Source organism: Rhipicephalus microplus, chromosome X, assembly GCF_043290135.1.
Source record: "Rhipicephalus microplus isolate Deutch F79 chromosome X, USDA_Rmic, whole genome shotgun sequence".
Lineage (NCBI taxonomy): Eukaryota > Metazoa > Arthropoda > Arachnida > Ixodida > Ixodidae > Rhipicephalus > Rhipicephalus microplus.
In genome coordinates, this window is record NC_134710.1 from 369,007,932 (window position 1) to 369,035,081 (window position 27,150).

A 27,150-nucleotide genomic window follows, 5' to 3' on the forward strand; every position below is an offset into this window, starting at 1 on the left:
AGACGTTTGTCTTATGTCCTCCCATGACAGAGAGGTATTCCTCGGATAATCGGTCTCTGAAAGTAAACTGCGCTCAACAAGCCAAGTATTAATCTTAAATAGGCGGAATCAATCTTGCTATTGTGGTTGGTGTTCGCACTGTGCCTGCCACGGTAGAAATCATCGTAGCGTTTCGCAAAAACCAAGGCGCACAGGCTTCATAGTTGCCCCGACACGGTGGTCTAGTGGCTAAGGTACTCGACTGCTGACCCGCAGGTCGCGGGATCGAATCCCACTTACGGCGGCTGCATTTCTGATGGAGGTGGAAATGGTGTAGGCCCGTGTGCTCAGATTTGGGTGCACGTTAAAGAACCCCAAGTGGTCGAAATTTCCGGAGCCTTCCACTACGGCGTCTCTCATAATCATATGGTAGTTTTGGGACGTTAAACCCTACATATCAATGAAAATGAAGGTTTTATAGTCGGGTTTAACGGTGACTTTACACAGACTCTCGCGTACAAAATATTGAAACAAATAAAAGACTAGTCACAGACGGGAAGAAGGCCGGTACAGAAGCTGTTGGTTAATGTGGAATAATAGTATACCTTCATTTTATAAACTTACTGCTGCCCAACAAGTGACCAAGTGATCGCAGCAGTACTTGAACTGGTATAGCGCATTACGGGGAAGAAGAAACGGCCGAGCAGACCGACACAAGAGGACAGCAGTCTCAAAGGACAAGGCATTCTGCTAGCTGAACTTTCATGGTCATAGTATGTATTTGTTGCCACCTTCGTGGATTTAATTCTGAGGATTGACAGGAAGATATAGACTACAGGAGTTGACAAAATACTTGGAAGACGCATGAGCTTCACCTGAAAGAGTAAAGCGCAATCGAACCCCGTAAGCAGCGCTTTCAACCATGCAGCAAGGAAAGCGACTTTTGTGCGCGGAACAATGGCCGTTTCAAACTATCCTATAGAATGCATACTGCAAGTTCACTTGCCAAGTGCGCACATACGCCATGATTCTTTCTTTTGCGAGTTGAAGGAGTACCGAATATACTCATACGTTAGGTGGCACGCGCACTGCAGCGCGTGTACTTCACATTTTATAAGGTTGGGCAACTTTAAACCGCTCACTCGTTGCCCGATTCACATGTTTTGACGCCTGATGTGATTGGACTGTACTATACCACGCAATATTACATGCATTACGGCGACTTCTACTACAGGACATTCTAAGGGTTTTTTGTTTGTTTGTTTACAAGCACTTTCAAGCGCTGCTGGCGTTGTTCCGTGGCACGCAAAAGTCATGGGTTTGAGTATCACTGGGATCAACTATCTTTTATCTATTTGTTTGCACTCATCTCGAATTTTCGCTCATGGACCAAACTGATTTATCGCTCCCAACCAGGCCACTACCAACGCAAACATCAACACTACCATTTCGCCGAAACGAGCTTTATTAAAGCTATCCCTTAAACAGTCCGAGATCTGCCCTCGGATTGTTGACCGAGCTTGCTGCTTGACACCTGGTACACCAGCACATAGCACAATAGCGAACGGACACACAATATTCTTCTTGTTCTTGCTGCCCTTAATTGTCAATCTCATTTGTTTTTTTCTTTTTGGCCTGAGTCCTTGCGTGGAGTGTGGCATTATGTCTGCCCAGGAAAATAAAGGTTTTGCGGGCTATGACAAACTCGAGTATCCGCTTCACCCACTTTTGAAAAAATTATGCAACAAAACTAGAAGCTCATACTGCCACATTTACTGCCAACGCCCAGTCGCTGATGATGTGGCAGTAGGGGGGGGGGGGGGGGGGGGGGTGATGGTGTCTCACTTTTGAGCTAGGTGTATAGGAAAAAAGCGTTACAGCAGGAAAAACAACGAGTCAGCCACGGAAGGCGTTTCACTCGTACCCAAAACATCATGAAGAAGGGTCGCAGTGTGCTATCGCGACGAACTACCGAAATTCGTTGTTCGCTGCCATAGTAGAAAGCGCATGACACCATCGGCTGACACCGCATACGTCTCTGTGAAGACTATCTTACGGAGGAGTTTTGGTGCCACCATAATGACCCGTTAATCTTGCCGCCTTGTCTCATGAATTCAACTAATTTATCAGGTAGACGCGTACGCATGAATGTGATTGTGCTGGTGCATATGTCGTTTCATGGCCTTGTGGTGATATACCAAAATAAGAAACGATTTAAATTGAATAAGAAAACGTCTTTTTAATCAGGAATACTAGATCGCATTCCCGTATGTAAGTACTTTAGAGTGATTGGTCAGCGCCACCATGGCCCAGTCTTTGGAAGCGTGCTTATACCATTAGAAAAAGCAACCAATAACTCGTGAACATTTCAAAAAAAAAAAAAAAAAACTCCAGGCCTGCGCGGAAGGCGCAGCACAGTCACAGCTAAAGCTAGAAGAGCGGCCTTTCAGAGCCTTTTCTAAACACTCATTGCGTATCTGATGCAAGTACACTTTCTTGATAGCCATTACGGCATTAATAATAAACATTTAGGGTAGTAGGCCGGCATTCTCTATGATCCTTTTTGTCATTCCACTAAACTATATTGTAACATATTCAAGAGGAGAAGAAACACCAGAAACTAGTTTAATATGGACGAACTTGTGCCCTGAAAACTAGGTGCAAAAAATGAATGAGTCCACTAGACCGTTTGATAAACAGAACTGTTCATCAGCGAGTGCATCTTCTTCTTTTTCCCAGGTCAAACCCACACTGACTCGTGTCCGTGCACGAGAGATACGAGTTGCGCTGCCAGAAGTACGAGCGCGTGCGAGATTGTGGACGCTGATCCCTAATTCATAATGCCGGATCATGTAGTTAGTCTCTGTGGCAATATTCCGAGAAATTTTGTGCCAATTGTTCATGCAATGAATGACGACGATGAGAAATTATGCCTGAAGTGGGTATGTGCCACAGTTAATAGGTGATCAAGAACTAGCCTTTGTATTGGGTTGGAGCATTGGAAGACCCACTCGTTACGCTATTCGCATTGGGTGACGCCTGATTGTTCTTTCGCTGTTTTAAAACGCTTTAAAACTCGCTTTAACGCAATTGCTTTCCCCACATCAAGCCTGCCTAAGGCAAGTTTGCCAGAAAGCCCCAAGGCACTTGGGACTTCTTGGCTATTACTGAGCTACACCATGGTGTAGCTTAGGGGTAGAATACTGGGCTGACAACCAGCGGACTAGGGTTCAAACCCTACTGTGTCATTGGTAATAACATTTTTTGCTAATTTGGCCCGGTGTGGTTACGGACACCGGCGTCGGCGGCGGTGGATGGCGCTGCGCGAGGCCCGAGTTGTGATCTCATAACAGCTTTCGCTGTAAAACGAAGGAGATACGACATTCAGCGTAGGTTGTCCGGTAAATGACGGCACTCATACATTTGGACTTGGTTTCTAAAAAGTGACCTTCACCATGTTATCGGGATTAGCAATTCAGCCGTTCACTTGGCCTCACGTCGTCATTTTCTTTCCGCAGACGAGGACTCCCTGCCGTCCATCTCCCTGAGGTGCCCCAAGAAACCGCGCAAAGCGCGGACAGCGTTCACCGAGCAGCAGCTAAAGGTATACACATGCTTATTACATTATATGGTAAACGTGAAAAGATCAAAGTGCGGGCTACCCAGATCGGTAAGGCATAGCACCAAAGAAGCTTCCAAGGAAGCTCTTTTTAAGTTATACTTGCTGCCACCCAAAAGTGGCTTGTCATGTTACATGTAAAAAACACTATAGGTGCGAAAAAAAATGTGGCACCCCGTCTGCGCCTCTCACACGTGGTAAGTTAGTCATGATAAATGTATGCGCAGAGGGAGTTTTTTTGTGATCCTTCGTCGATTGTATTGCAATCAAGTGAGTAAGGAAACGGTACGCGTATTGCTTTGAGGTTCATGACAAGAGTTGACTAAATTGGCTTGTTTCTCTTCTTTTCGGGGTTTTCTTAGTGTACATACCTAGAAAACGCGTTAACACTGGCGCCCCTTCCCCCGTGCCCACACACACACACGTTTTAAAGAAACATCGCAGCCAGTTCCACCCTATGTGCAAGCTGCACGAACTACGGTGCATGGATTAGCCTGTGTTTATCTTGTGCTTATCTGCTATTTTCTCTTCTTTTTTAATATTTTCATGTGAATATGTGATATTTTATATCAATTTCTTGCGATTATTTGATTTCTTTCCGTATATCTATTTTCTCTTCTGTGACCTCCTTGCTACTGTTTTTCTCTGGTGTTGGCTGCTTCAAGTGCCGTGCGTCCCACTACCGGCGCAGGCGTTCCGCCTCCGATTCTCTTTACCGTAGGTCGCCCCGCCGCGGTGGTCAAGTGGCTAAGGTACTCGGCTGCTGACCCGCAGGTCGTGGGTTCAAATCTGGGCTGCGGCGGCTGCATTTCCGATGGAGGCGGAAACGTTGTAGGCCCGTGTGCTCAGATTTGGGTGCACGTTAACGAACCCCAGGTGGTCGAAATGTCCGGAGCCCTCCACTACGGCGTCTCTCATAATCATATGGTGGTCTTGGGACGTTAAACCCCACATATCAATCAATTTACCGTAGGTCCGTGTCTAACTCCCGACGCTGGCGTTTAGCTGTCGCTTTGCTGGCTGGTACAGACTAATGAGCATTTTGGCGACGCTGGTGTTGACGGGAAAGCAAGCGCTGCCGTTCCAAACTGGCATGCGTTTATCAAACTTGGTAGCTGCGGAACGCCAACGCGAAACAAGAGAAGCTGCGTGACGCCCACGTGATTCGTGAGACGACGACAGCGCTGTACCTTAATCTGCCCCACAATTTCTTTTAAAGCTCGCAGTATCATCAATCACGTGCGTGTCAACTGTTATCGTGTCAACTGTGTCAACTATTATCAGCACACACAATGAAATTGAGCTGCGCAAACGAAGGGACAAACCTGTATATGGTCCGAGTTTCAAATGGCTCTGAGCGAACATGCAAGCGGCATGACGAATCAAACGATGTGGATGCCTTCAACTTCATTATACAGCGGAGCTGCGTTTCCGCTGTACGCTCGCTCCCGAAATCACGAAGCCGCGTGCAAGTATGTAACCTGCTCTCTCTCTGCCCCCCCCCTCTTTTTTTTTCGTTCAGGCTACTAATGTATACAATGTCGTTCGCGTTGGACAAGCACGTGGTCCCGTATGAGAGGAGCGACGCGTCGCACGAGACCTCTGTGTACACCGTCCAGGACAGAAACAGCCGTGTCTCACCGCGGGTGGCCGAAGTGGGTACGGTTTTCACAACCATTCGCCGAGCCCGCGGTCCTGTATGAAAGCAGCGAGAGCGAATGCTAATTCGGTCGGCCGGCCGTCGTTTCCCAAAACGGACTTGCGTACTGAGAGCCCGGAGCGAAGAATGCGTCGGAAGTGTTTCGTGTCCTTGTTACACCGAGTTTAGTACTCGATCGAACGCGTTTCACACTTTTTTTTTCCTCATTGTATTCTCGCGTAGAGCTCTTCTTCCTTGATCACTGACAGAAAACTTCGTTTTCAATCGACCATGTATTTGTGTTTCTTTTTTTCTTTTCCTTTCCCCGTCTCTTCGAAATGCAGTGTGACCGCTCCTAAAGTGGGTGACGGTCCGGCCGCGTGAGTATGCCGTGTTCGCTAAGTCGTAATAATACGCGTCACAGTTATGGAAATGAAGTGCGGCGCAGAGTGGCGCCTGCGCGGCCCGAGTCCCTTTTGTCATTCACCGTGGCCCCTGGCGGGGACAGCGGCCGACTCACGCAGCGCGTGCCGCGATGGGGCGTCGTGTGACGGCGGCAGCATTCGGACCAGTCCGCTGCCGGCGCCATTGTGGCTCCTCCTTGACTCCTGCGCGGGACTCCCACCTCGGAGGTCAGGGGTGCGCGTGAGGCTCATTAATAGGGCGTTAGAACCCTGCACGTCTTGTTACTGCCGCGTCGGCGCTTTCTTGAAAAGAGGCGGCCGTGTATGCATACAGAACATTGTGTGAGCGGCGCCACTGAATGGCGCCGTGCTCTGGATATGTGTTATCCACGCTCAGTGTGCAAAGTTGCTTGGCGTTACAAGCGTGGTTGGTCCTGAAGAAAAGGGCGGCATGAGCGTTCCATGAACTGGAGGATTCTTTTTTTTTTTTTTCAAGCATTCGAGAAGCTTCCCGGAACGTGAGCCCGTGCGGCTAACAATGCGGAAGCAACTTTCGTTTGAAGGAAGCTCTTGAGAAAAAGAAGCAAAGCAGAATGCTTTTTTTTTTTTTCAAAAACGGAACAATAAAAGAAACGCACGAGAGAAGCGCGTTGACATTGAACTTGAAGAGGTAGGTATATTTGTGGTGCGTGAAAACTTTCTATAATGGTTTGGGAACTCTGTCGCTCAAGACGTAGAAAACTCGAAACCTTGTTGATATGCCTCTGTTGGTGCTACACATAAGTGACAAAAAAATGTCCACCCTTGAATTTTTCTTCTTTGTTCGACCGCGGGGAACTGCGTGAACGGGCTTTGGGCAATCTGCTTGTGCAGTCTATGCAGCAATGGCGCGATGTGCTCCGAGGATAGACGGGCTACACGAATGAATATATGGGCATACATGGATGAAGCTTACTATTGACTTTAAGCTAGAATGACTGAAGCCTAATACAGACTTTTTGTTACACTGCTTACGTCATCCCGTTCGCGCACATACAGTACACACTGTGTACAAAAACTTTATTGTGTTCCTTGTGTGTGAATTCTTCATAAATGTCATTTATGTACAAATGATATACACGAAGTAGGTGCTAAAATGCGCAATGAAACATACCAATATTTAGCCTTATTAGGTAAGAAGAAAAAAAAATTGCTTCTGATTATGTCTATCTGTGTCCAGCGTTTATTCTCTCAGGGGTCATATTAAAAAAAAAATTAGAGCGTTAGATGTGGCGTGAGTGAACTCTTGGAAACCTATGCACGTGAATGCCCGAGCACTTTTTTTTTATTATTAATCACGAGGAAACGTATCAGAATAAGAGAAGGGGGGCGAGAGGGGGCTTTTGTTTCAGCTTTCACAACAGATTGCGGTGATTTAGGCCTGTTTGTTGTACAAGTCATTTCTTCACAATGAGCTTAGTCGCCATTAGCAATTTTCTCTTTTTTAAAGGTGCAAAGTTTGTAAGTTTCAACGAGGTTGAAACATGCTCACGTTTGCAATTTATATGCAAATTTACCATGTATTGGGGGTTCCTGGTCCACTTTGTATAATTAGCAGCGTATAGTCGGTATGATAGTTATACAACGACAAATAGAGGTATACATATTGTTCCTGGAACAACGGAAAACAAAGTATTCAATCCAAGGCAAAAATTAGCGATGCTGCCTGCAGACATTGAGTTTTCGGCAAGCTATGCCCAACTAATTTGTCGTTTCTTGCTCATACTCACCGTGCTCTTAGATCACTCACCGTTTACTCATACAAATGCCTTGGTGTTAACCTATGCAATAACCTTCCTTGGTACGTTCACATTTCTAACATCACAAACTCAGCTAACCACGAGCTTGACTATCTGCGTCATTACCCGAGCCTCATTCCTCTCTTGGTAAAACTACTAGCAGACTTAACACTTGTCCGACTAAAGATTGAGTATGCTTGCTCAGTTTGAGACCCACATTAAACTAACCTACCATCCACGCTGGGATCCATACAAAATCTTGCTGCTAAGTTTGTTCATGCCCCGCCGCGGTGGTCTAGTGGCTAAGGTACTCGGCTGCTGACCCGCAGGGCGCGGGTTCGAATCCCGGCTGCGGCGGCTGCATTTCCGATGGAGGCAGAAATGTTGTAGGCCCGTGTGCTCAGATTTGGGTGCACGTTAAAGAACCCCAGGTGGTCTAAATTTCCGGAGCCCTCCACTACGGCGTCTCTCATAATCATATAGTGGTTTTGGGACGTTAAACCCCAGATATCAATCAATCAAGTTTGTTCATTCGGAACTTTTCTTATCACACCCCGTGTCACTGAACTTGAATCATGCCTTCATCTACGTACCCTTGAGAAGCGCCGCAAAACTCTAAATTTATGTATTTTTCATAAGTTCTATCACCTTCTACGTCATCAGGTTTATATCGAACCCTTGCATCAATTTTCATCCCGTCATGACCACCGAAAAGCTGTTTATATCCCGGCAGCCTGCACTACCGCCCGCACCAGATCATTCATCGTATCATCTTCCGGCCGACGCGGTGCACACTCCAGCCATACATCTTACAAGTCATCAGTCGAAAACCATCATGGAATAGCCATGCCCACCCCTCGAGTAATAGCCCTCACGAAAAACTTGAGGCGCTAATAAGCAAATAGCTAAATAAAGAAATAAATAATGCCGAAACCATGAAATCATTAATGTGACGCATGTGCACAGCTGCCACTAAATCTGCATGTTAACACAACCCTGTCAGGAAATGCAGTATAATGAAGCAGACAGACAGACAGACAGACAGACAGACAGACAGACAGACAGACAGACAAGGAACTTCACTAAGTTCCTGGGGACTCAGCCAGTGCAGTCCTACAAAGGACTCATGGTTTGCTGTCGGCTAATCTCATGTTGGAGCCGGTAGGCCATGCCTCTCTTCTCTCACAGGCCCTCTCCATGGACTGCCTGGGACTGGTATTCCAGTTTGTAGCTCCTGATGGCCTTTATGATGAAGCAACATTGCGCTTTATAAAGCACTCTATAAGCATATATTCGCGCACTTTGAATACCTGCAACGACTCTAGCTTTGATACGGATCTTCAATGGTTGGGAGTGCGCATGTGCAAACGAGTGTTGCAGATGTCTGCGCCAATTACGCTGCGCAAGGACCGTTTTCACGCACAGGCTGAGACAATTTTGTTTCTTCAAATCCACAGGGGAGCCCTACTCCAGGGGGGGAGGGGGGTGTCATTTTTTTTTTCCGAGAGACCATTTTATGCTGGAGGTCTCACATTTTGACCGGTGAACCAGGTGAAAAGTAGAGACGCTGTTTCATTGAACCCTTATGTATTGAACGCTTTGTGAGTGTTGCATTGAATACCACCTTCTATGGAACCAAACTAACGCATAAACGAAAGGAATAAATCTATGGTTCCCGTCCCGACTGTGATGTGCTCATTAGGCGTGCATTGGAGCAAATTTCCAGCTGCGTTCCACGTATATGAAAAGCCTTCGTGTACGACGAAGGGAGTGCTTTTTAGACGATCTACGCGTCATTAACGTTGCGAATGCATTCATCGCTTCGAAGTACTCAAAAAAGAGAATATTAAACAGAGAGCTGAATAAGGGCCCATTTACATATATGTTTCGAGTAATGAATGCTGCTTGGGAAGGTTGCTCATGGGCCGTATACATGAAACTCCGCATATTTCATGGAAGTTTCCCTGATTGTTCAACACATAGCGTGCAGTCTACAAAAATATTGCCACGCGCGCTCCTTTCTGCATTTCCACGTGACCGCACCGTTACACAAGTAGCCACCGCTCGGCGCGAGGCCGCGCCGAAAAGTCTGGAAACCTTCCCGACTCTTTTAGATATTTTCTGATATGCATTGCTTCACGCCATGCATATCACATAACTGATAACGCTTCACCATAACCTATAACGTCATAACGTTCGATCCTGCGCCTGCGTGAAAGCAGGGGCGTTTTACAAGCGATCACATCACCGACTTCCATGCTAGCCGCCATCGTCGCGTACAATGAGCAAGTTCGTACTTCGGGCCTATACTTTTTTGAGCGCAAGTTCGGTCAATAAAAAGATTCATATTTAAGCGCATGTGTTCTCCGTACTTCACCGCCATAAGAACACGACAATATGCCACAACTATGCTGAAACCGTTTGTTGCCTGTAACTACGTAAAGCCCAAAAAAAGCTGTCCTGTCAGTGTAGCCTTGCACCTTCGCAGCACACACTTTCCAAGACGCCTCTATAAAAGCAGCGTTGGTGGCCAAAGATTTCCATCTCAAAGATTATCCACCAAGCATTTCGTTTCAAATAGTGTGTATTGAATATGCCATATCAAGAACGTCAAGCAACATGGACCACAACAGCAGCGTTGTACATAAGCAAACGTTCTCTTCCCACAAGGCTTTAGAACCCAGTGCAGCGTCCGTGCTGTCCAGTCCTCATAGTGTATAACCTTGTCTTTAGCGCAGGTCCTAGAAATATTCAGTGAAATAGCTCCAGTTTCAGCATTAACCGGTAAAGCAACTGTGCAACGAAAGTGCGCTGACGTACACCTGATCGTATACGATACGTGCTTGCGTTTTGATTGGCAGGACTCAGAGTTGCTAAAGATAGCCAATCATCTGCGTCTTTTTTTTTTCAAGAACACTTGTACTATATTACACCTTTATAAAACGAAGAGATAGAAAGACTGGTGGTGGTAGTGGTTAGAAGATGAGAAAAGGCACCTAATTTCTGCAACCCGGTCGGGAGCACGGCGCAGTGCCTAAGAAAGATTGAGAGAATGTGGACGGTGCCTGTAGGCAGGCTTTCCAGTAAACCTGCGTGTCGAATTCACCGTAATTCTCGTTTTTGTCTGCGTCTGATTTTCGGAGAGAATATCAGACCTTATCAGCGGAGAGCGTTACTTACTTTTCCGGGTGTAGAATTTCTCAATGCATGTTTATCCACTACGCTCCCAGTTTTGCGCTCTCCTGTCCAATTCATCTTCTCGTGTGTTTCGCGACTCACAGAAATATAGTTTGAGGTATTATGCATTTCCTGCATGCTAACTACCGAAATAACCCGTATCAATCTTGCCATCGAAGGGGTACCGAAGTTGCTCCGCCGCGGTGGTCTAGTGGCTAAGGTACTCGGCTGCTGACCCGCAGGGCGCGGGTTCGAATCCCGGCTGCGGCGGCTGCATTTCCGATGGAGGCGGAAATGTTGTAGGCCCGTGTGCTCAGATTTGGGTGCACGTTAAAGAACCCCAGGTGGTCGTAATCTCCGGAGCCCTCCCTTACGGCGTCTCTCATAATCATATGGTGGTTTTGGGACTTTAAACCCCACATATCAGGCGAGGTACCCAAGTTAAGCGGCGCGTCTCATACCTTGGCCGTGACGTTGCCCTCGTATACGTTCTCCATGCTAAAGACTTTCTAGCAATAGTTGGTGAATTTGGAACCATTTCGCTTGATAAACCCCGGCTTGCTCTGCCGTCCAGTTTTGCTTTTTCCCCTTCTATATCAGCTATTGCCTCTTTCTTGGCGCTTTCCTTCACGTCTCGACGGGGGAACATCAAAGCGCTTGTACAAACATAAACTGCGCTTGCGCGCAGCTCGCAACGTATTGCGCAGCTCTGAAAGCACGGCCTGCATCACTCACGAACCCGGAGCCCGCGCATTTCCACGGGGAAACGCTCGTACCAGTGAATAGGGAAAAGGCGGCGGCGTTATGAACTAGAGCCGCCACCGCGTTGCAACAAACCGGTCCCTTATCTTCGCGCCTCTTTACGAAAATCGCCGACATCCGCGTCTTTCTGTGCGCCCGCCCTTTTTAAGTCTGGCACGCACGGCCGCGGCGCCATCTTATTTCGCTGCCCTTGTCTCCCTCTCCCTGGTTCACTCACTATAGGCTTCATCTCACTGCAATTGTGCGCAGCGCTGACGTATAGCGTATAGCAGTTGCGCGTAAAACTGGGAGCCACTAGTATTTACATACGCCAATGGAATGCAGATCTCTAGACTAAGGCAGTCTTCTTCCTATCATTCTACCATGAGAACGATCGCGGAATGCGGCACGTAAAAGAGACTGCAGGGCAAAATTGACTCACGACAATTATCAGGGTTAGCGGGAATAGTGTAACGGTAACTCTACGACATTTCGTCAGCGCAAGTGCGAAAACGTGCCAAGCGTCTCAGTGCGAGAGAGGAAATTTCTGAGAAAACCATGAGCGCGGTGGAAAACGCGCCAAGCGTCTGAACGCGGTTCCTCGCAGAGGGGAAGCGCTTCATAAGGCATTATATTATGCCTCATATAGGGCATGCGCCTTGGGCTGGTTGTTTGAGCGTCGAGTTTCGGAGCTATGAGGGCGCAGAGCTCATAACCCGCTGTTGGAAATATACATTATCATATTTATTTGTGCTTATCCATGCTACGTTACACATATACGCTGGACTAACCAGGGGGAGGGCGGCTGATATGGTGAAGCCATTCTGAGGGCCAAAATAGTCCACTTATCTGGAACCCCCCTGTCATAGCTAAAGAATTAATTTGCTTCGCTTAAATTGGTGTTAAATGTACATGAGTTCATGAAAGCTGAAGGGAAAACACCCAGCCTTACTATTGCAGCGCTCAGCATTATGAGACAATGTGGTACAACATATCATTTCAAACCGGGTGTGTAAGCTGCCCAGATTGATCGACGCAGAGAGTTCGCAAGGCTGAATTGACGAAAACGTTCAAGTCGTAAGTTCTCTACCTCACAGGCCGAACATCTTCGCTAAAGCTTCTGGGTAATCTAGAATGTTTTCTTACAGGCATTTCTGGCGTATTTCTAGCAGTGTTTGCAAACGTGGGTTCTCTATATTTATGGACAAGAACAAGTAACTTCAAGCATACAAATCCGCGCCTTTTTTCGTTTTTATATCGTAATTCTTTGTCCGATTATCCTTAGGAAGGTGTTGACGCGCTTACGTGGTGGCACCGTCTGCACTCCTCTCATATGGTAATTCGGTATAAATTGCCAAATACATATGTGACACGAGGATAGTCGCGTCGATCGCCGTTATGGCAAGTCACTCCAGTGGCCTCCTCCGATCAATTACGGTACAAAATTTAGTGGAACACTAGTAAAGTGCAAGAGGTGCGTATTTTATATATGCGTACTGCAAAACCGACGCATGCTGAAATGGTCGTGCGTCGTAAAATAGCCATTCTGAAAAAATACTGCCTTGAGTTCTGTTGCACGCAAGTGTGCAGCCGAGAGATAGCCAGTACTACGGTCAGGACCAGGCAGTGCCAAGAAGTGTTGCGGTGGTGGCCTTCGCGCTGGCTCACGCCTTCGCAGCGAGAAGCGATTTCCCAGAACCGGGCCGAAAAAAATAACGCGCCCGCGCGCACAGATGGGGGCCGACAATTTTCGGAGAGCTGGCCTCACTTCGGCGACGTTGAAAGCTCTCTTGCATGCAACAGAGTGGGTGCCAGCGTCGGTAGCACAGGAGATACGAGACGAAATAAACAAAAATAAATCTCATACAGAGGAAATGTGTGCTACCGCATATTTAGAGGACGCAATATACCTGTAAACAAAAGTGAATGAAGCGAATTGAGCGTATAACTTGAACTGACGCTTCACCGTTCTCCCCTCGAGCAACGATCCTCTAGTTGAACATCGAGGAAAAATGACCACGGAACTATTGAGCTGGTCAAAAAAAAAAGAAACTGATCTTCCTAACACGTTACGTAATGTAAGGTGTGCATGGTGGCGAAACTGCCTAGTACTGCAATCGCTGCACGTCCTGGCGCCTGTCGTGTAGCCTTTCGAAGCGCTGCAGGTCCAGGGCAAAACTTGCGCGTAATATGGATACGAAAGCCGTCGTGCTCCGTGATGGTAGACGACCAGCAAAGCTGTAGCATATCACACAGGGTTAGGCAAGGATATATATCTATTTGTTTTCATGACCTGGTAATGGCGAGATTGCCAAGTGATTATACTTAAGGATTTTTTTTATTTATATATAAAAACATGGGAAGGTAGGCTGTGTTAGAGCCAGCTATCTTAACGTCATTCAATTATTATTCAATGAAGAAACAAACAAGAAAAATTGAAAGCACTATGCACGAACGCCATCGCCACGGTACAAGTAATGCTTTTGGGGCAGAGTACAAAACATAAAGGGTCGCCAGTCTGATTACAACCGTAGAAGTCTACACAAGTATTTTTGATCAACTTACAGGCAAAATCATCGAAAGGTGCATTCATGCTTTGTTGCATGAATCGCTACTAAACTTTGTTGAGTCGCGATTTGGACAAGTGTGGGTCCCTAAAGGAAACTGTTTTCGCACAAACTGATTTAACGGTTTTTTTTAATACGAAGCATGTCATTACGTACTGCAAATAGTTTCGGCGTCTATCTATCTATCTATCTATCTATCTATCTATCTATCTATCTATCTATCTATCTATCTATCTATTTATCTATCTATCTATCCGCATCTGGGTGCTCTTGTGATTACCCCCTTAGCTTGGCGTGAACCGAAATTAGGATGGGAGGGTAATGTGGTTTGGCGAATATTCCACGATGGTCAATACATGAATAATGTCAATGTCACAATGTCGTCCCGTACGTTGATTGATACCTAGGGTTTAACGTCCCGAAACCACCAAATGATTACGGGAGGCGTTGTAGTGGAGGGCTCCGGAAATTTCGACCCGCTGGGGTTCTTTACTGAGCACCCAAATCTGAGCACACGGGCCTAAAGCATTTTCGCCTACACCAAAAATGCAGCTGCCGCAGCCGGGATTCCATCCCGCGACCTGCGGGTTAGCAGCCGAGTACCTTAGCCACTAGACTACCGCGGCGGGGCGTCACGTACATCGTCAAACACTTCGCGCCAAACACTGGCACAAACCGCAGGCGGTTATGTGCCATTGAATGCGGGTATAGGCCACAGGTGAATGACACTTAGTATCTACCCAGGAACGGCGAGAACACACATGAATAATTTTAACGTGTGTGTGTGTGTGTGTGTGTGTGTGTGTGTGTGTGTGTGTGTGTGTGTGTGTGTGTGTGTGTGCGTGTGTGCGTGTGTGCGTGCGTGCGTGCGTGCGTGCGTGCGTGTGTGTGTGTGTGTGTGTGTGTGTGTGTGTGTGTGTGTGTGTGTGTGTGTGTGTGTGTGTGTGTGTGTGTGTGTGTGTGTGTGTGTGTGTGTGTGTGTGTGTGTGTGTGTGTGTGTGTGTGTGTGTGTGTGTGTGTGTGTGTGTGTGTGTGTGTGTGTGTGTGTGTGTGTGTGTGTGTGTGTGTGTGTGTGTGTGTGTGTGTGTGTGTGTGTGTGTGTGTGTGTGTGTGTGTGTGTGTGTGTGTGACACTAAAGGCAACTATTAAGTCAACGTTTATTGTTGAAATAGCGGTCCAAAACCTTGTTGTGTTACTTTTGTGGCAAGGAAGTGCTTATTTTGAAATAAAATCACATTTTAGCGCTACGCATCGGGTCAGTGCTCTTTAGATTACCCGTCTCAAGCTGAACGTACCACGTCACTGTTGCCGTGCACAACGTTGCCCGGCTTTACTGCGTGGCCGCCGACACTAGTAGCAGCAGAACGAAAGTAGCGGGAGCCACAGCAGCAACGACCATGGAACAATTCCCGGCCATGGCCTGCGAGATGGCAGACGTGCTTGGTTCAACCGGGCCCTGCTAGATGGCACAACCTGTCCAGTTTAACCAGGCGAAAATTCAACTTTTGAACCATTCGCACCATTCCTCATAGTAACCTCCAGCAGTTCTTTTTTCCATGAATCAAACACAAACGAACTAACAGCATTTTATTATGCCTCAGGATGTGTGCAAGGCTCTTTATTTAGTGCAGCTAGTTTGATCACTAGTGAATAATTGTAGGTGGTACCTCTGACGTAATCGGCAGCATTCTGCGAATGTCTTATCATAGCGGATGTGTTCTCGTGCATCTACCTCAATTTCTGAGTAAGTAGGGCACTGCTGCTGATATTGTTGCCGCTTGAGACGTCGCCATACATTAGGCTTTCACTATGACATAAATTTTTATTTGACTTCAGTGTCCCTTAAAAAAACGGACAACAGATTTTTTTGGACTCAGTTTTTTTCTGGTGTGACCGAAAGCTTACCCTTCGCAGTGTTCGCAGCTGCAGTAGTTACTTTCAAAAGCACGTAGGTATTTTATAAGAAGTATTTTTCGATTTAGCAAGTTCTAAACACCAACGTGTCTATTTGTCCAGCCATGCTGAGAATTTATAGCGATGCCGATAGCCTTTCTAGCGACTTGTGCATGCTGTCAACGTTCTGCTTTCGCAGGAGCTCCTGTAACTAGACTTGACCATGCTTATTCTGAGCTTTACAGATATACTTTTGAAAATAAAAGGCTGTTACAATGAGGCGACGTGGCTTCATTCCCTGTATCTGTACCGCGTTGCGTGCGCCTGCGCTTAAGGTTGATGCGTCTGTGTCATGGATGGCTTGTCCCGTCGTCGTTACTCACTCGACACACGGGCAGTGTCAAGTCACCAAAAGCGTCACTGCGCGTCATTTCTGAGACAAAGTGTAGGTAAAAAAAACACCTCACTCCAAATCTTAGCGGCCTGGAAACTGCGTGCATGGTTTCATGAGCACGTAGAAAAGTTTCCCAAGACGCGCTTACGAGCACGGGATCATATAATGCGAAGGCAGTGCCACTTCTTTGTGCACTACTAACGCAGGCCTATAAGTACATTTTATGGAGTAATATCTTTTACAATAAAAAAGCAAGCAATATTTCAATGCTAATGAAAAAATTGTTGACCACGTACACTATTTTACAGTCACGTGACAGGGTAGCTCAGATAATTGAAGCTTCTGCTACCAGGTGGTGCCACATGATATTTGTGCGAGTGTCAATCAAGAAATAAAAATATAACTTCACTTATCCCTTCCAAAAATAGGCTTGGTTTGGCTCACTACTATGAGGGACAATCTTTCCATCGGTGCACTCGCCTCATTTCATGTTCTGGGCAGTTGTCGGTCCCTTCAAGGAAAACCTGACATCGGCGACGTGGACCCGACGAATGCATAGAATAAATGTCACGGTCCCCGCAGCAGTCAAACCCCAGTGTTCTGCGTGGTAATCGAGCATTCTACCACACAGCCATGCCATGTCTCGGAAATACTTTTGATACAGACCCTAATGTTCGTGAAGCATACCTTGTATTTTGTGGTTGCAGTGCTGGCTATCCAATGTTATAAACAGTACATATGTACATACTCCTGTAAGCCTTCATGTCACGTTAACGGCAATTGTTGTTGTTGCCATGCGCTGAAGTTGTTTTGTGTAGCAGTGTCCAGGGCTATCATCCTCGCAAGCACCAGCACTTCATATAAGATTATCGCTTCTGGTGTTGCTAACACTGATGTTCTTGTTGGCGCCGTTGCACAAGTGCAAGCAACCGGTTATTTAAACATCTGCATATCGTCAATATATGTCTGTGTGTTCAACATTTGTACATATATTTAGCGTTCTTTCATAACATATTGCTCTTAAAAATTACAATATAGTCACTTTACGTATAAGCATGCTTCGCATTACGTCGATTACCAAGGTACGCGGGATCTGCCAAATTTTTTTGTCTGCTTTTAAACCACTCTCAGTAAAGTATCTGTGGACGATCACAAGGGTAGTCTGAGTGCGGCTAACTCGCAAAAAGTGCGTGGTGGGGAATTCTCGAGATATTCGATAGCACTAGTTAATAACGCTAACAAGTACTGGTAATTGATTGAATTGTGGGGTTTAACGTCCCAAAACCACCATATGATTATGAGAGACGCCGTAGTGGAGGGCTCCGGAAATTTTGATCACCTGGGGTTCTTTAACGTGCACCCAAATGTGAGCACACGGGCCTACGACATTTCCGCCTCCATCGGAAATGCAGCCGCCGCAGCCGGGATTTGAACCCGCGCCCTGCGGGTCAGCAGCCGAGTACCTTAGCCACTAGACCACCGCGGCGGGGCTAACAAGTACTGGTAGTATGAAAGTAAATAAGGCAGTCCGCATGTACCATACCTTCGGCATTGCCTCATGTCTTTTTTTTTTCTCAATGCAAATACCTCGAAGGTCCTATTCTGAGTCATACACAAGCGGCAGTTTCATGACTTAAGGACACGCTTTATTATAGTGAACATTTTTTTCAGGATCCACACATTTTTTGTTGATGCTTGCAAAGAAAACAAAAAACTCAGACAACTTTGCAGCTATATACAGCTTATAGGACTAGATGGGCGGTATTCATTGTGTCTATACCTACTCATCGAAATGCGTGCTTGAGTGCTGCTTCAATAATCGCGGAGAAAAATAGCTACGGAAGCTGATCAGCGAATGCCAAGTTACCAGCAATATCTCGTGAGCTGACTAAAATATCCTACAAAAGTAACAATAAAAGAGCCGCAGTCAAAAGGGCGTTGAACCAAATGTTATAAACTAGGTGGACATAATGAAGACGAACTGACGGAACCACTTGACCAAAAAGCAATAACGAAATAATGAAATAAAAAATAAACCATGTAGACAAACGGACAGATCACGCTGTTTGGGAAGACGGAGTTAAAAAAATTTGGAAATGGCGATAATTTATGTATTCATACTTGTGAAAAAAGCGCGAAAGTTTGGGGGCACATTTTGTTGGCAAGTTTCAATATTCTAACACATATCAAAATTTTCTTTTTCATCCATTACTATAATGCACCATTACGAAAAAATGTTTCCGATAAAATTAGGGTGGATATTGTAGTGGACACGGGAAAGACATGGTGGATGTTGTCTTGTACCTCACAGAATGCATAATAATCGTGATTAAGCCGTCCCCATACTCCCCTCGCAATGAGCAAATCGGCAACTTATTCGTCCGCGTGGAGAACGTTGCATCACTATCCTGAATTCCAAGAGAGAACCAATTCACAGCAATATTTACAGTTGCACATGCAAGCGTCTTTTATTTATTTATTTGTTTTGAGGGGGAGGCGACGCCTACTGTGCGTACGTGTTGCTGTGAATCGTTGTTCTATTTCCATCCCGTTTCATGGCAGTTACCTGGACACAGTGCAAAAGTCTTCTCTCTTGCTCAATTGGGAAGGGAACGTCACCTGTCATACCTCCACCGTGTCTAGTACAATAATCACTATTGTGAGAGGAGACACTCTATCATCACGTGCATATGGTAATTAATGACGGAGAAACTTTACGGTGCGAGAAATCGTTAGAGGTCTTGCCCAAAATGACCCAAAAGTCGTGAGGTCGATCCCGGCCCCGGCGGTCGCATTTTGATGGAGGCGAAATGCAGTGAGACCGTCCTATATTTTAACATCGGGGCAAACAAATAAAGAAAAAACATCTGTTCCCAGTAAAAGCTTGTTGGCATGAGCCGCTATGTCGTTTCAATGTAAATGTCTCATAAATTCCGGTCAGCCATCCGATCCAGATACATACGTTCGTCCGTCGAATGGGTCTTTTAAAAGTATTCCTGTCTATACAAGAGGAGACGACCTCATCCCAGAGGACTTCGGTGTGCGTCTGCTAGCCAATAAAAAAAAACAACTGGCGTAACGACAAATGGCATGATACCAATCTAAACGCCCCGGCAAGTGCAGCAGGCGTCGGACCGAGCATCGAGTCACTGGTCGCGAACTCCATACGCATGCGCGTGGTTCTGTACACCATCGCGGTGCCCGCCGCGAGCAGTTTGGCGAGCCATGCAAGCCGATCAATCGTAAAACACGAGTATACACAACCCAGCTGCGCAGGAGCCTTGGAATACCGCAGAACACGGCGTGCGTATATACATACACTATACCACTCCTGAGAATGATGCCAACGAGGAATCCGTGTTTTTATGAGCGTGCTTCTCCCAATGCGAGGTGAGTTTGTGACTGCCTTTTATGAAGCCCGCCGCTTTCAAATCGCTAAGCATCGAGCTGTTTTTTCGTGCGTTATCTGGCATTGGTCGCGGGTGGTTCAATGTGCGCCTCGAGCAAGCGGTTTGCGCGCTCACGTCCGATACGGTTGCATCCCTAATTGTTCACTTCAAAGCACCGCCCTCGGTGCGAGTTCGAGGTTTCAGTGACCGAACGTTTTCGATGCCAATTACCGTGCTCAAATAACTCTTGTAGTCGTCATACTGTGTATGTGCTCTTGTTGTTCTTTATGTTGTTGTTGTTGTTGTTGTTGTTGTTGTTGTTGTTCGTTTGTTTTCTTTTTTTTTACAGGAGCTCACATTGAGCCAGAGACATGAAGGCCTCGAAAACAAAAGTGTGTGTACAGTCGCGCTCAATATGACTTGCAATACGGTAGTGCGTGGCCTCGCGAGTTGAAATGTTGCGCATGGTTTCAACTTGTTTCTATTTGAACAACAAAATTAAATATTTTCTTATTTGGGGTCATAATCAAGGGAGAAGTCGTGTTTAGTAACGGAAATAAGGGCTAGTGGAAGCCGTGCGCAGTCCTTCAACTCGTGAGGCCACGTGCTTCCGTGTTGCGAGTCATATTGATAACACGCGTGGGGCACCGTACGAATACCACGCAGCGAACCGAAAGAAGCGTAACAATGTTAGATAAAATATAGAGGCAGTTAATTTATCACGTTTCACTAAAAGGCACAAATAATGAGGAAATAGTGCTGTATATATCAAAGAGACCGCATATTGTAGCTGTTCGTAGAATTTTCGCTCCACCCTGTAGCACACTAAAACAGCTTAATTAAAAAAATGTCATTTACTAGATCGATGAATCATGATTAGTGTCTACTGTATATTATAGTGGCACTACAGTGGATTATTAGTGAGGGGGGAATAAAATTGCTGTTGTGTATGCCTGTTTCGATGTCAAACACTGCGTTAGGGCATTGACAGTGCTGGGTGCATTGATTGGCTGAACAGAACAACTTTTAACATAGGACTTTAGACCCCGTTGTCGGCAACCTCATAGCAGCCTTATGCCAAAAGCCAGAGGAGTCAATCGGGCAGTCATGTGAGAACATCAGGAAAACAAGTCGAAACTTACGAAAAGTCTTCCCCTGAGTTACTTATCACAGAGAAAGGGAGATTAAAATGAAAAACAGGCATGTCAATTTGATGCTGTGATATCTGGTTTGCTACCCACACACATGCACAAATATAAGCTTTAAGTAACGAATAAGAGAAATCAGTTTTATCAAGGGGTCTATTACCAGAATTTGCTTACATAATCTGATATTTTATTTATGATATAATATGATATATTATGCATATTTTCAAATATTTTGTTGTTATCCGGCATCCCGGTGAATCGGCCCTGAGCTCTTGTGCATGTCAAGTCTTTTGTGGGTAGATATAATCCTTGCTTCCTTATACCCTTCTCTGTCTTTTGTATATCATTCATTCTACACTGAATAGATGGCCAGTTTTAGACTCACCTTAGATAACGTTACCATGTCCTTTACCTTTATTTCAATTAGTATTCTCACCATATTCTTTATCTACGCAGACTCTGGAGAAAAGTTTTGAGCGCCAAAAGTACCTCAGCGTGCAGGATCGAATGGAGCTGGCGGTGAAACTCAACCTTACGGACACCCAGGTCAAGACCTGGTACCAGAACAGAAGGTACTACGACATAAAATAGCGAGTCGGAAGGCTAAGCATGCCCCTGTGTTCGAAAGAAGAGTTCGCGATATTCTCGTGTAAAGAGCGTTGACATAAATATAGTTTTATAATAAGAGAACCAAGAAACGCTGGTCGCTTCGAACTGGATGTCTCGAAGTGCGTGGATAGTGTGACAGCACGGCAGCATTAAGGGTACACATTTCCATTTCGCCCTTGCAGTGGTGTATTTAATTCACAGCAGTGGTAAATAAAACACACACACTCATACGCGCGCGCGCGTGCGTGGCCCAATTAGATTTTATGTTGTGCTTGTTGTGCACTCCTGTTCGTAGGTATACGCTGTATGTCTGGACGCTGCTAAGTCTGAGTACAAGATTTTCATCTACCAAGTGGAACCACAGAACCTGCGGTTCGTTCACCTCTACGGAGTCTGCATGACACTGATGGCAACATTTGTGTGTCTAGTACAGGGAGTTTCTGTACGCCTCTTAGATGTCCTGAAAAATGTGCGCGACAACCTATTCGCCCAGTGGTGTCGTATCTCTACATGTGCAACTCGAACGCAGGACAAAATGGAAGAGGCAAGCTATGGTCAACATCGAGCTGCTCCCTGGAATGCACGGCGCCGTCTCCGCTGCTGGTCTATGGCCCTCCAGTGCGGCTGGCCTCAGTTCTGGATTTCCAGCCGCTTTCTGGCCTTACCCGTACGGCGGTTACTTCAACGCGGCCGCTGCCGCCGCCGCTGCGGCCATGAGCAGAGGCGGTGGTATTTTTCCGGTGTCTTCGGTCGGTGGCGCTGCAGTCGGCGGCAACATGGAGAGCCTTCAGCGAGCCCTGGAATTTTATCAGCAGAGAGGAGCTCAGGCGCTCCTCGGGGTCGACTCTCAGCTTCGACCAGCCGTCGCTACCAATATAAACAACAACAGTGCTTCCATTGTGGTTGACTCATCCAAAGCTGACGCTGACCTTCGCCACGAAAACAAACAGTGACGCGTTTGAACATTACCTTGTGAAACTTTCTAAAATATTGGACTATGGCTAGCATCGGAGTTGTAACTGGACGCACCAAGTACAACATTATAGCTGTGCTCCGACGCACCAAGAAGCCCCATTTCGCATTTTGACTTGGGCATGTGATCTTGATTCATCGAGTGGACTGACATTCCAAAGACTTGTTTGGTGGCTTCTTATTGCCATCATTCACACATTTGTAATGCTTTTGATTTATTTAGTTGTGTCACCTCACGTTCCCGCTGTGTATTTTTAAATGACACTCCAAAAATATTGTTCCCGTGCCTGCTAGGTTTGTTTGTATTCAACAACTCTGTCTTCTCAATCGGAAATGTTTTTGTAGATCAGTGGCTGCGGGTAGTTGTAATTTTAATACGACCCCAACCCAACTAAAACAGTCAGACCCGATCCAGTAAAATACATCACGGTCACCTGCTGGGACACGCTTATGAAGTTTGGTTTTGACACACGTGATTTTGGTAAAGCTTGCGACTTCCAGGTAGCCGACATATGCTGCTCGAAGGCTGCAGGAAATGACGCTATAGGCCGCTCAAGCAGAAAAATAAGTCAAACTAATCAGTGCTCATTAACAATTAGGATTCGTCGTGGTTTTCAAGAAGAACACTTTTTTTCGTGACATACAGTCGTCCGTCCACAGCTCGATTTAGTGCACACGAAAAGCGGCCGTTGCTCATTGCTTCCATGCGCAACCAAACAGTTCAGCCTCAGCTCCCAGTCGGATGAGCTCCATGCAGTGCCTGTTCAGAATGCGCTTATTGTCGTTTCACGCAGCAGTCACATAATGACCTGCTCTGTGCTTCATTCGCAGACAGAAATAGTACCTTCCTCCCCAATTTGATAGTATCCATCTCGTAAAGCATCAAGCTGCGAATTCTGCGAGAGGTGAGGTAGAGAGGCATGAAACGCACGTTCATGTATGATCCCTTAATTACTCACTCAGCACGAATAGCGGTTTCTGAAGTGCGTATCGTGGCGGATACCATAGATACTGATTGCTCAAGTCACGGTGGCACTCATGAGCAAACTGCTTTGTATCTCGTCTAACAGGTTTCGCCTGTGCACTTGGTGATCAGAAGCAATACCTTTCCGACAAGGTTCTTTTTTAGCACGTGTATGTGAGTATGTGTGCTTGTGTCTAAAGTGTGTACATACGTGTAACTTGCAACCTGATTGGACACGTATACACTGGAGAAGACTGAAATAACTCCAACACTCTTCGCAGAGCACCGAGGAAATAGCAGACTTCTTCGTTCTCTCAGCACACGAAGATTCATTATATTCGCATTGTATATTCTTGAAAGAACTATGCCTTGCTTTTCTGATCATGCTAGTTTCTGCAGTGTGCGGGTTCTGCTCGCGTTGCGGCTGGCCGCTCTACTGTGGGATGTGCACCCTCCCGACAGCGATGACACAAGGTGTGAGAGGTGCACGCGACAAGAGCCGTGCGCGGCAGTACCACAGTGTGCAGTGCTACATTCCTAATCATGTTATCGGTAAAGTGCCAGCTGTAGCCAGGAAACTGGGGGAGGGGGGAGGCTGAGGTGTATGTCTTAATTGTTATGACGTGTGAAAGGTCCGCGGCTTCCTTGCTCTTTCTCCTCGCATGGCGAGGATGAGCACTCGGGGAGCGGGAGCGACACGTGGTGCAGCAGCGGCAAGTCTCCTGGCGAGCACAGCTGCTACGCTTCTCCGCAGCAGATCACGTCGCATGACGTCACAACTAACACACTTTCGCTACGGCGCTCAAGGTCACTGTGATGGGGTGAATGGCCTTGGAAGGCGTGAAGTAGTAGAGCTTTTGCTCAAAGAAGTTTAGTTTCCTGGCTATTTATAGCACTTATCACGGGCACCTAGTATGCATTTTTCTATCGTCCTGCCAAGCTATGCATCCGTTCTATTAATCCCATACGGGCAACTGCTTCCATCGTTTCGATCTTGCGTATTAGCATGCGAACACAAGAGACAAGAAAAGAACGACCAGCGGGCACATAATTATACAGCAGACTTATCCAGCTGTACAACAAGAATTCTAATAACGCTTGTTAATAGCCTGGTTGGTGATGCATAGCTCATAGGCATAACGGCATACACGTAACAAGACACCAAAGAGACCAAGGAAAGAGTGCTGCTGTTCTCTGTCCTGTGTCTTTTTGGTGTGTTGCTATGTTTATGCTTGTGCACGTATGCACTAAGTGTTCCGTGCTTTTCAGTCCATGACGAGTGTTACGTTCGTCGTTTCAAATAATTCTCTCACTGCTATCGTGGCACGTTTTAGACAGTTTTTTTTTCTTCATTCTTTTATCAGTGTGTACATGCGTGCTACAATTTTCTGCTTTTTTGCTTCATGGCTTTTCGTGAATCTGGAATGTGGCGAGTAACGCACGTGATAATCTATTGTGGACTGCGTGCAAGCTATTTCCGATCTTGAAAAGTTCAATGAATAAGAAGTAAAAACATCACTACCATTCGCGAGCTTTTCAGTGTAGTCATTCGTTTCATTGTATTTACTTATATAACGCCAGAAGAAGTGTTGATTTGTGTTGGTCAGTGCTTAATGGTGTTAATGAAGGCAACAAAACGTGAACACCTAAAGATCTCACCGTCCCGCCTTATATGTTTCAATGCCCGCCGCTTTTTATGTCACACCTGTAAGTTTAGCAAATGAACATCTTCAGTGGCAATTTCAGCTTGCCTGTTTTTGTTTTAGATTATTTACTCTCATGCAGAACAAAAATAAAACGCTGTGACTGTCTGCTGCTGGCAATAAAGGGGAAGATTCCCACTGTTGGTGAAATCTGTGAACTAAAAAAGACGCACACTAACTAATAAATTTGACAACTAGCTTGCAGAGTTAACTGAAGACATTAACAGAACGAATTCGTCCTGAAATCAGCGTATCAGTCATTAATGTTGGTTATACTTAAGTCCTGCAAAAAGGATAAACTAAAACTCATGCATCAAATTTTGGAGACTGGCACTATAGACTGGCTGAAAAGCTCTGTTGCACAAGTTCTACGGCGAAACACTCAAATATCTCACGCCCACGTCTGTCTCTGTCTGTCCATGGATCCGTCCCTCTTTCCGTGTTTACTCACGATACAGACTCACAATTATGTCACTAGTTTCATTTCGGAAACTTGGACGTCGTGGTAAATTTCGTTCAGTATTCTGACATTACTGCTCAGCCAAACATAATAATATCATCATAACGAGGAAACTTTATTTACATATATGCTTATATTCGGTCACCCACGGAACATCCGGTTTGAGCGGAAACAAGCTAATTATGATTGATATGTGGGGTTTAACGTCCAAAAAACACCATATGAATATGAGAGGCGCCTTAGTAGAGGGCTCCGGAAATTTTTACCATCTGGGGTTCATTAACGTGCACTCAAATCTGAGCACGCGGGCCTACAACCTTTCCGCCTCCATCGGGAATGCAGCCGCCGCAGCCGGGATTCGATCCCGCAACCTGCGGGTCCGCAGCCGAGTACCTTAGCCACTAGACCACCGTGGCGGGGTGAGCGGAAACAAGCTATAGCGCGACTGTCTTTCACTGGAGAAGGGCAGATGCACCGACAGGTGTTTCCACTGCAAGCACTGTTCGGAGAAGCACCGCAAGAATATGCATTCCCCTGATACCAACTACTATACTGAACGTTATGCATGCATTAAAAAAAAACATGACATGGTCAGTTCAATAGCCACAGGCTTTTGTTGAACACACTTAGAAATTTTCGAACACAAAGCTTTCCTTCAACTTTTTTATTTGATATGTAGTCAGTTCGCCTCATCGTCAGGGCGCTTGAGGTTTCGTCGTCTGCCAACAGGTGTTGCTCCGGCGTGGAAAGGCAGTGATACACCCCAATGTTGCTTTTTTTTTTTTTGCTTCGACGCTCACAGTTATATTAATGCGGTAACGTTAAAGAGCTCGTTTCGCAGAAATTTTGGCGTCGGTGAGGGCTTCGTTGGTGGTGAGCGAAAAATCATCATCTTGTTCGTGACCTAACATTCGATAAAGATGCAGATCAAATAAATAATGAAAATTTCCCGGCCCAAGTAAGGATCGAACCTTGGCTACTTGTACGGCAAGCAGGAGTTTCCCAACACAGCCGTGCCTCTGCTTGAAAATACAAGAAAAATAACTTCTTCTGCTTACAAATTCACTGAAAAAAACTTTACTGCTTTGCCAACAAAGGTGTCCTGTATTGAGGCTTCACTATACAACATGTAATATCGCAGTGATATTGCGTGTTACAAGCGAACATTGCCATCGGGCGTCATAACGTGTGATTTTCATAACGAATTAGTGGTTTAAAGCCGGTCACCCTTCGCAACAAGCCCACACGTTACTGCACATATTCACTTAAAGGCCAACTCCGGCAATTTGTTGACCTTGTCAGGATAATGGTGTCCTTTTATGTTCCTCAGACACTCTTCTTACGCACCCGATAACTGAAATGCTCAAAAATTTCGAAAATAATTTTTAATTACTGAAAACAGCAATACCGAATTCGAAACCCGGCCGAGTGCGGTTCTACGTGTGACGTGCAGATTTGCCTGACGTGTCCGGAACCTGCATGATTGCATATAAAGCCCACCAGATAGCACTACCTGTCCACGCCATCCGCGGAGATCGGCTAAAACGCGTATGCTGTTATGGTGAATACATGGCAAATTGTGTGTGGCTCACAACGCAACACCACTTGGCACCTATTGCATCACCAATACGGAAAAATAAATCGCACGTTCAACCAAGGAAGCACACGCAATCCATAGCACAGAAGCAGGCGCTGCAGTGGCACGTCAGTCCGT

The 27,150-nt window shown here is 46.1% G+C and overlaps 1 protein-coding gene across 1 annotated transcript in view; it reads left to right on the top strand.

The window, feature by feature from the left end:
* The window catches only part of LOC119161949 (uncharacterized), a 57,500-nt gene extending 32,452 nt beyond the window's left edge, over nucleotides 1-25,048 (top strand). Inside the window, exons 2-4 of the mRNA XM_037414441.2 lie at nucleotides 3,498-3,583; nucleotides 21,185-21,300; nucleotides 21,867-25,048. Of these exons, the coding sequence (XP_037270338.2) occupies nucleotides 3,498-3,583; nucleotides 21,185-21,300; nucleotides 21,867-22,290 (626 nt within the window). The 3' untranslated portion in view covers nucleotides 22,291-25,048. The remainder of the gene's footprint in view (nucleotides 1-3,497; nucleotides 3,584-21,184; nucleotides 21,301-21,866) is intronic.
* The last annotated feature ends 2,102 nt before the right edge of the window (nucleotides 25,049-27,150 follow it).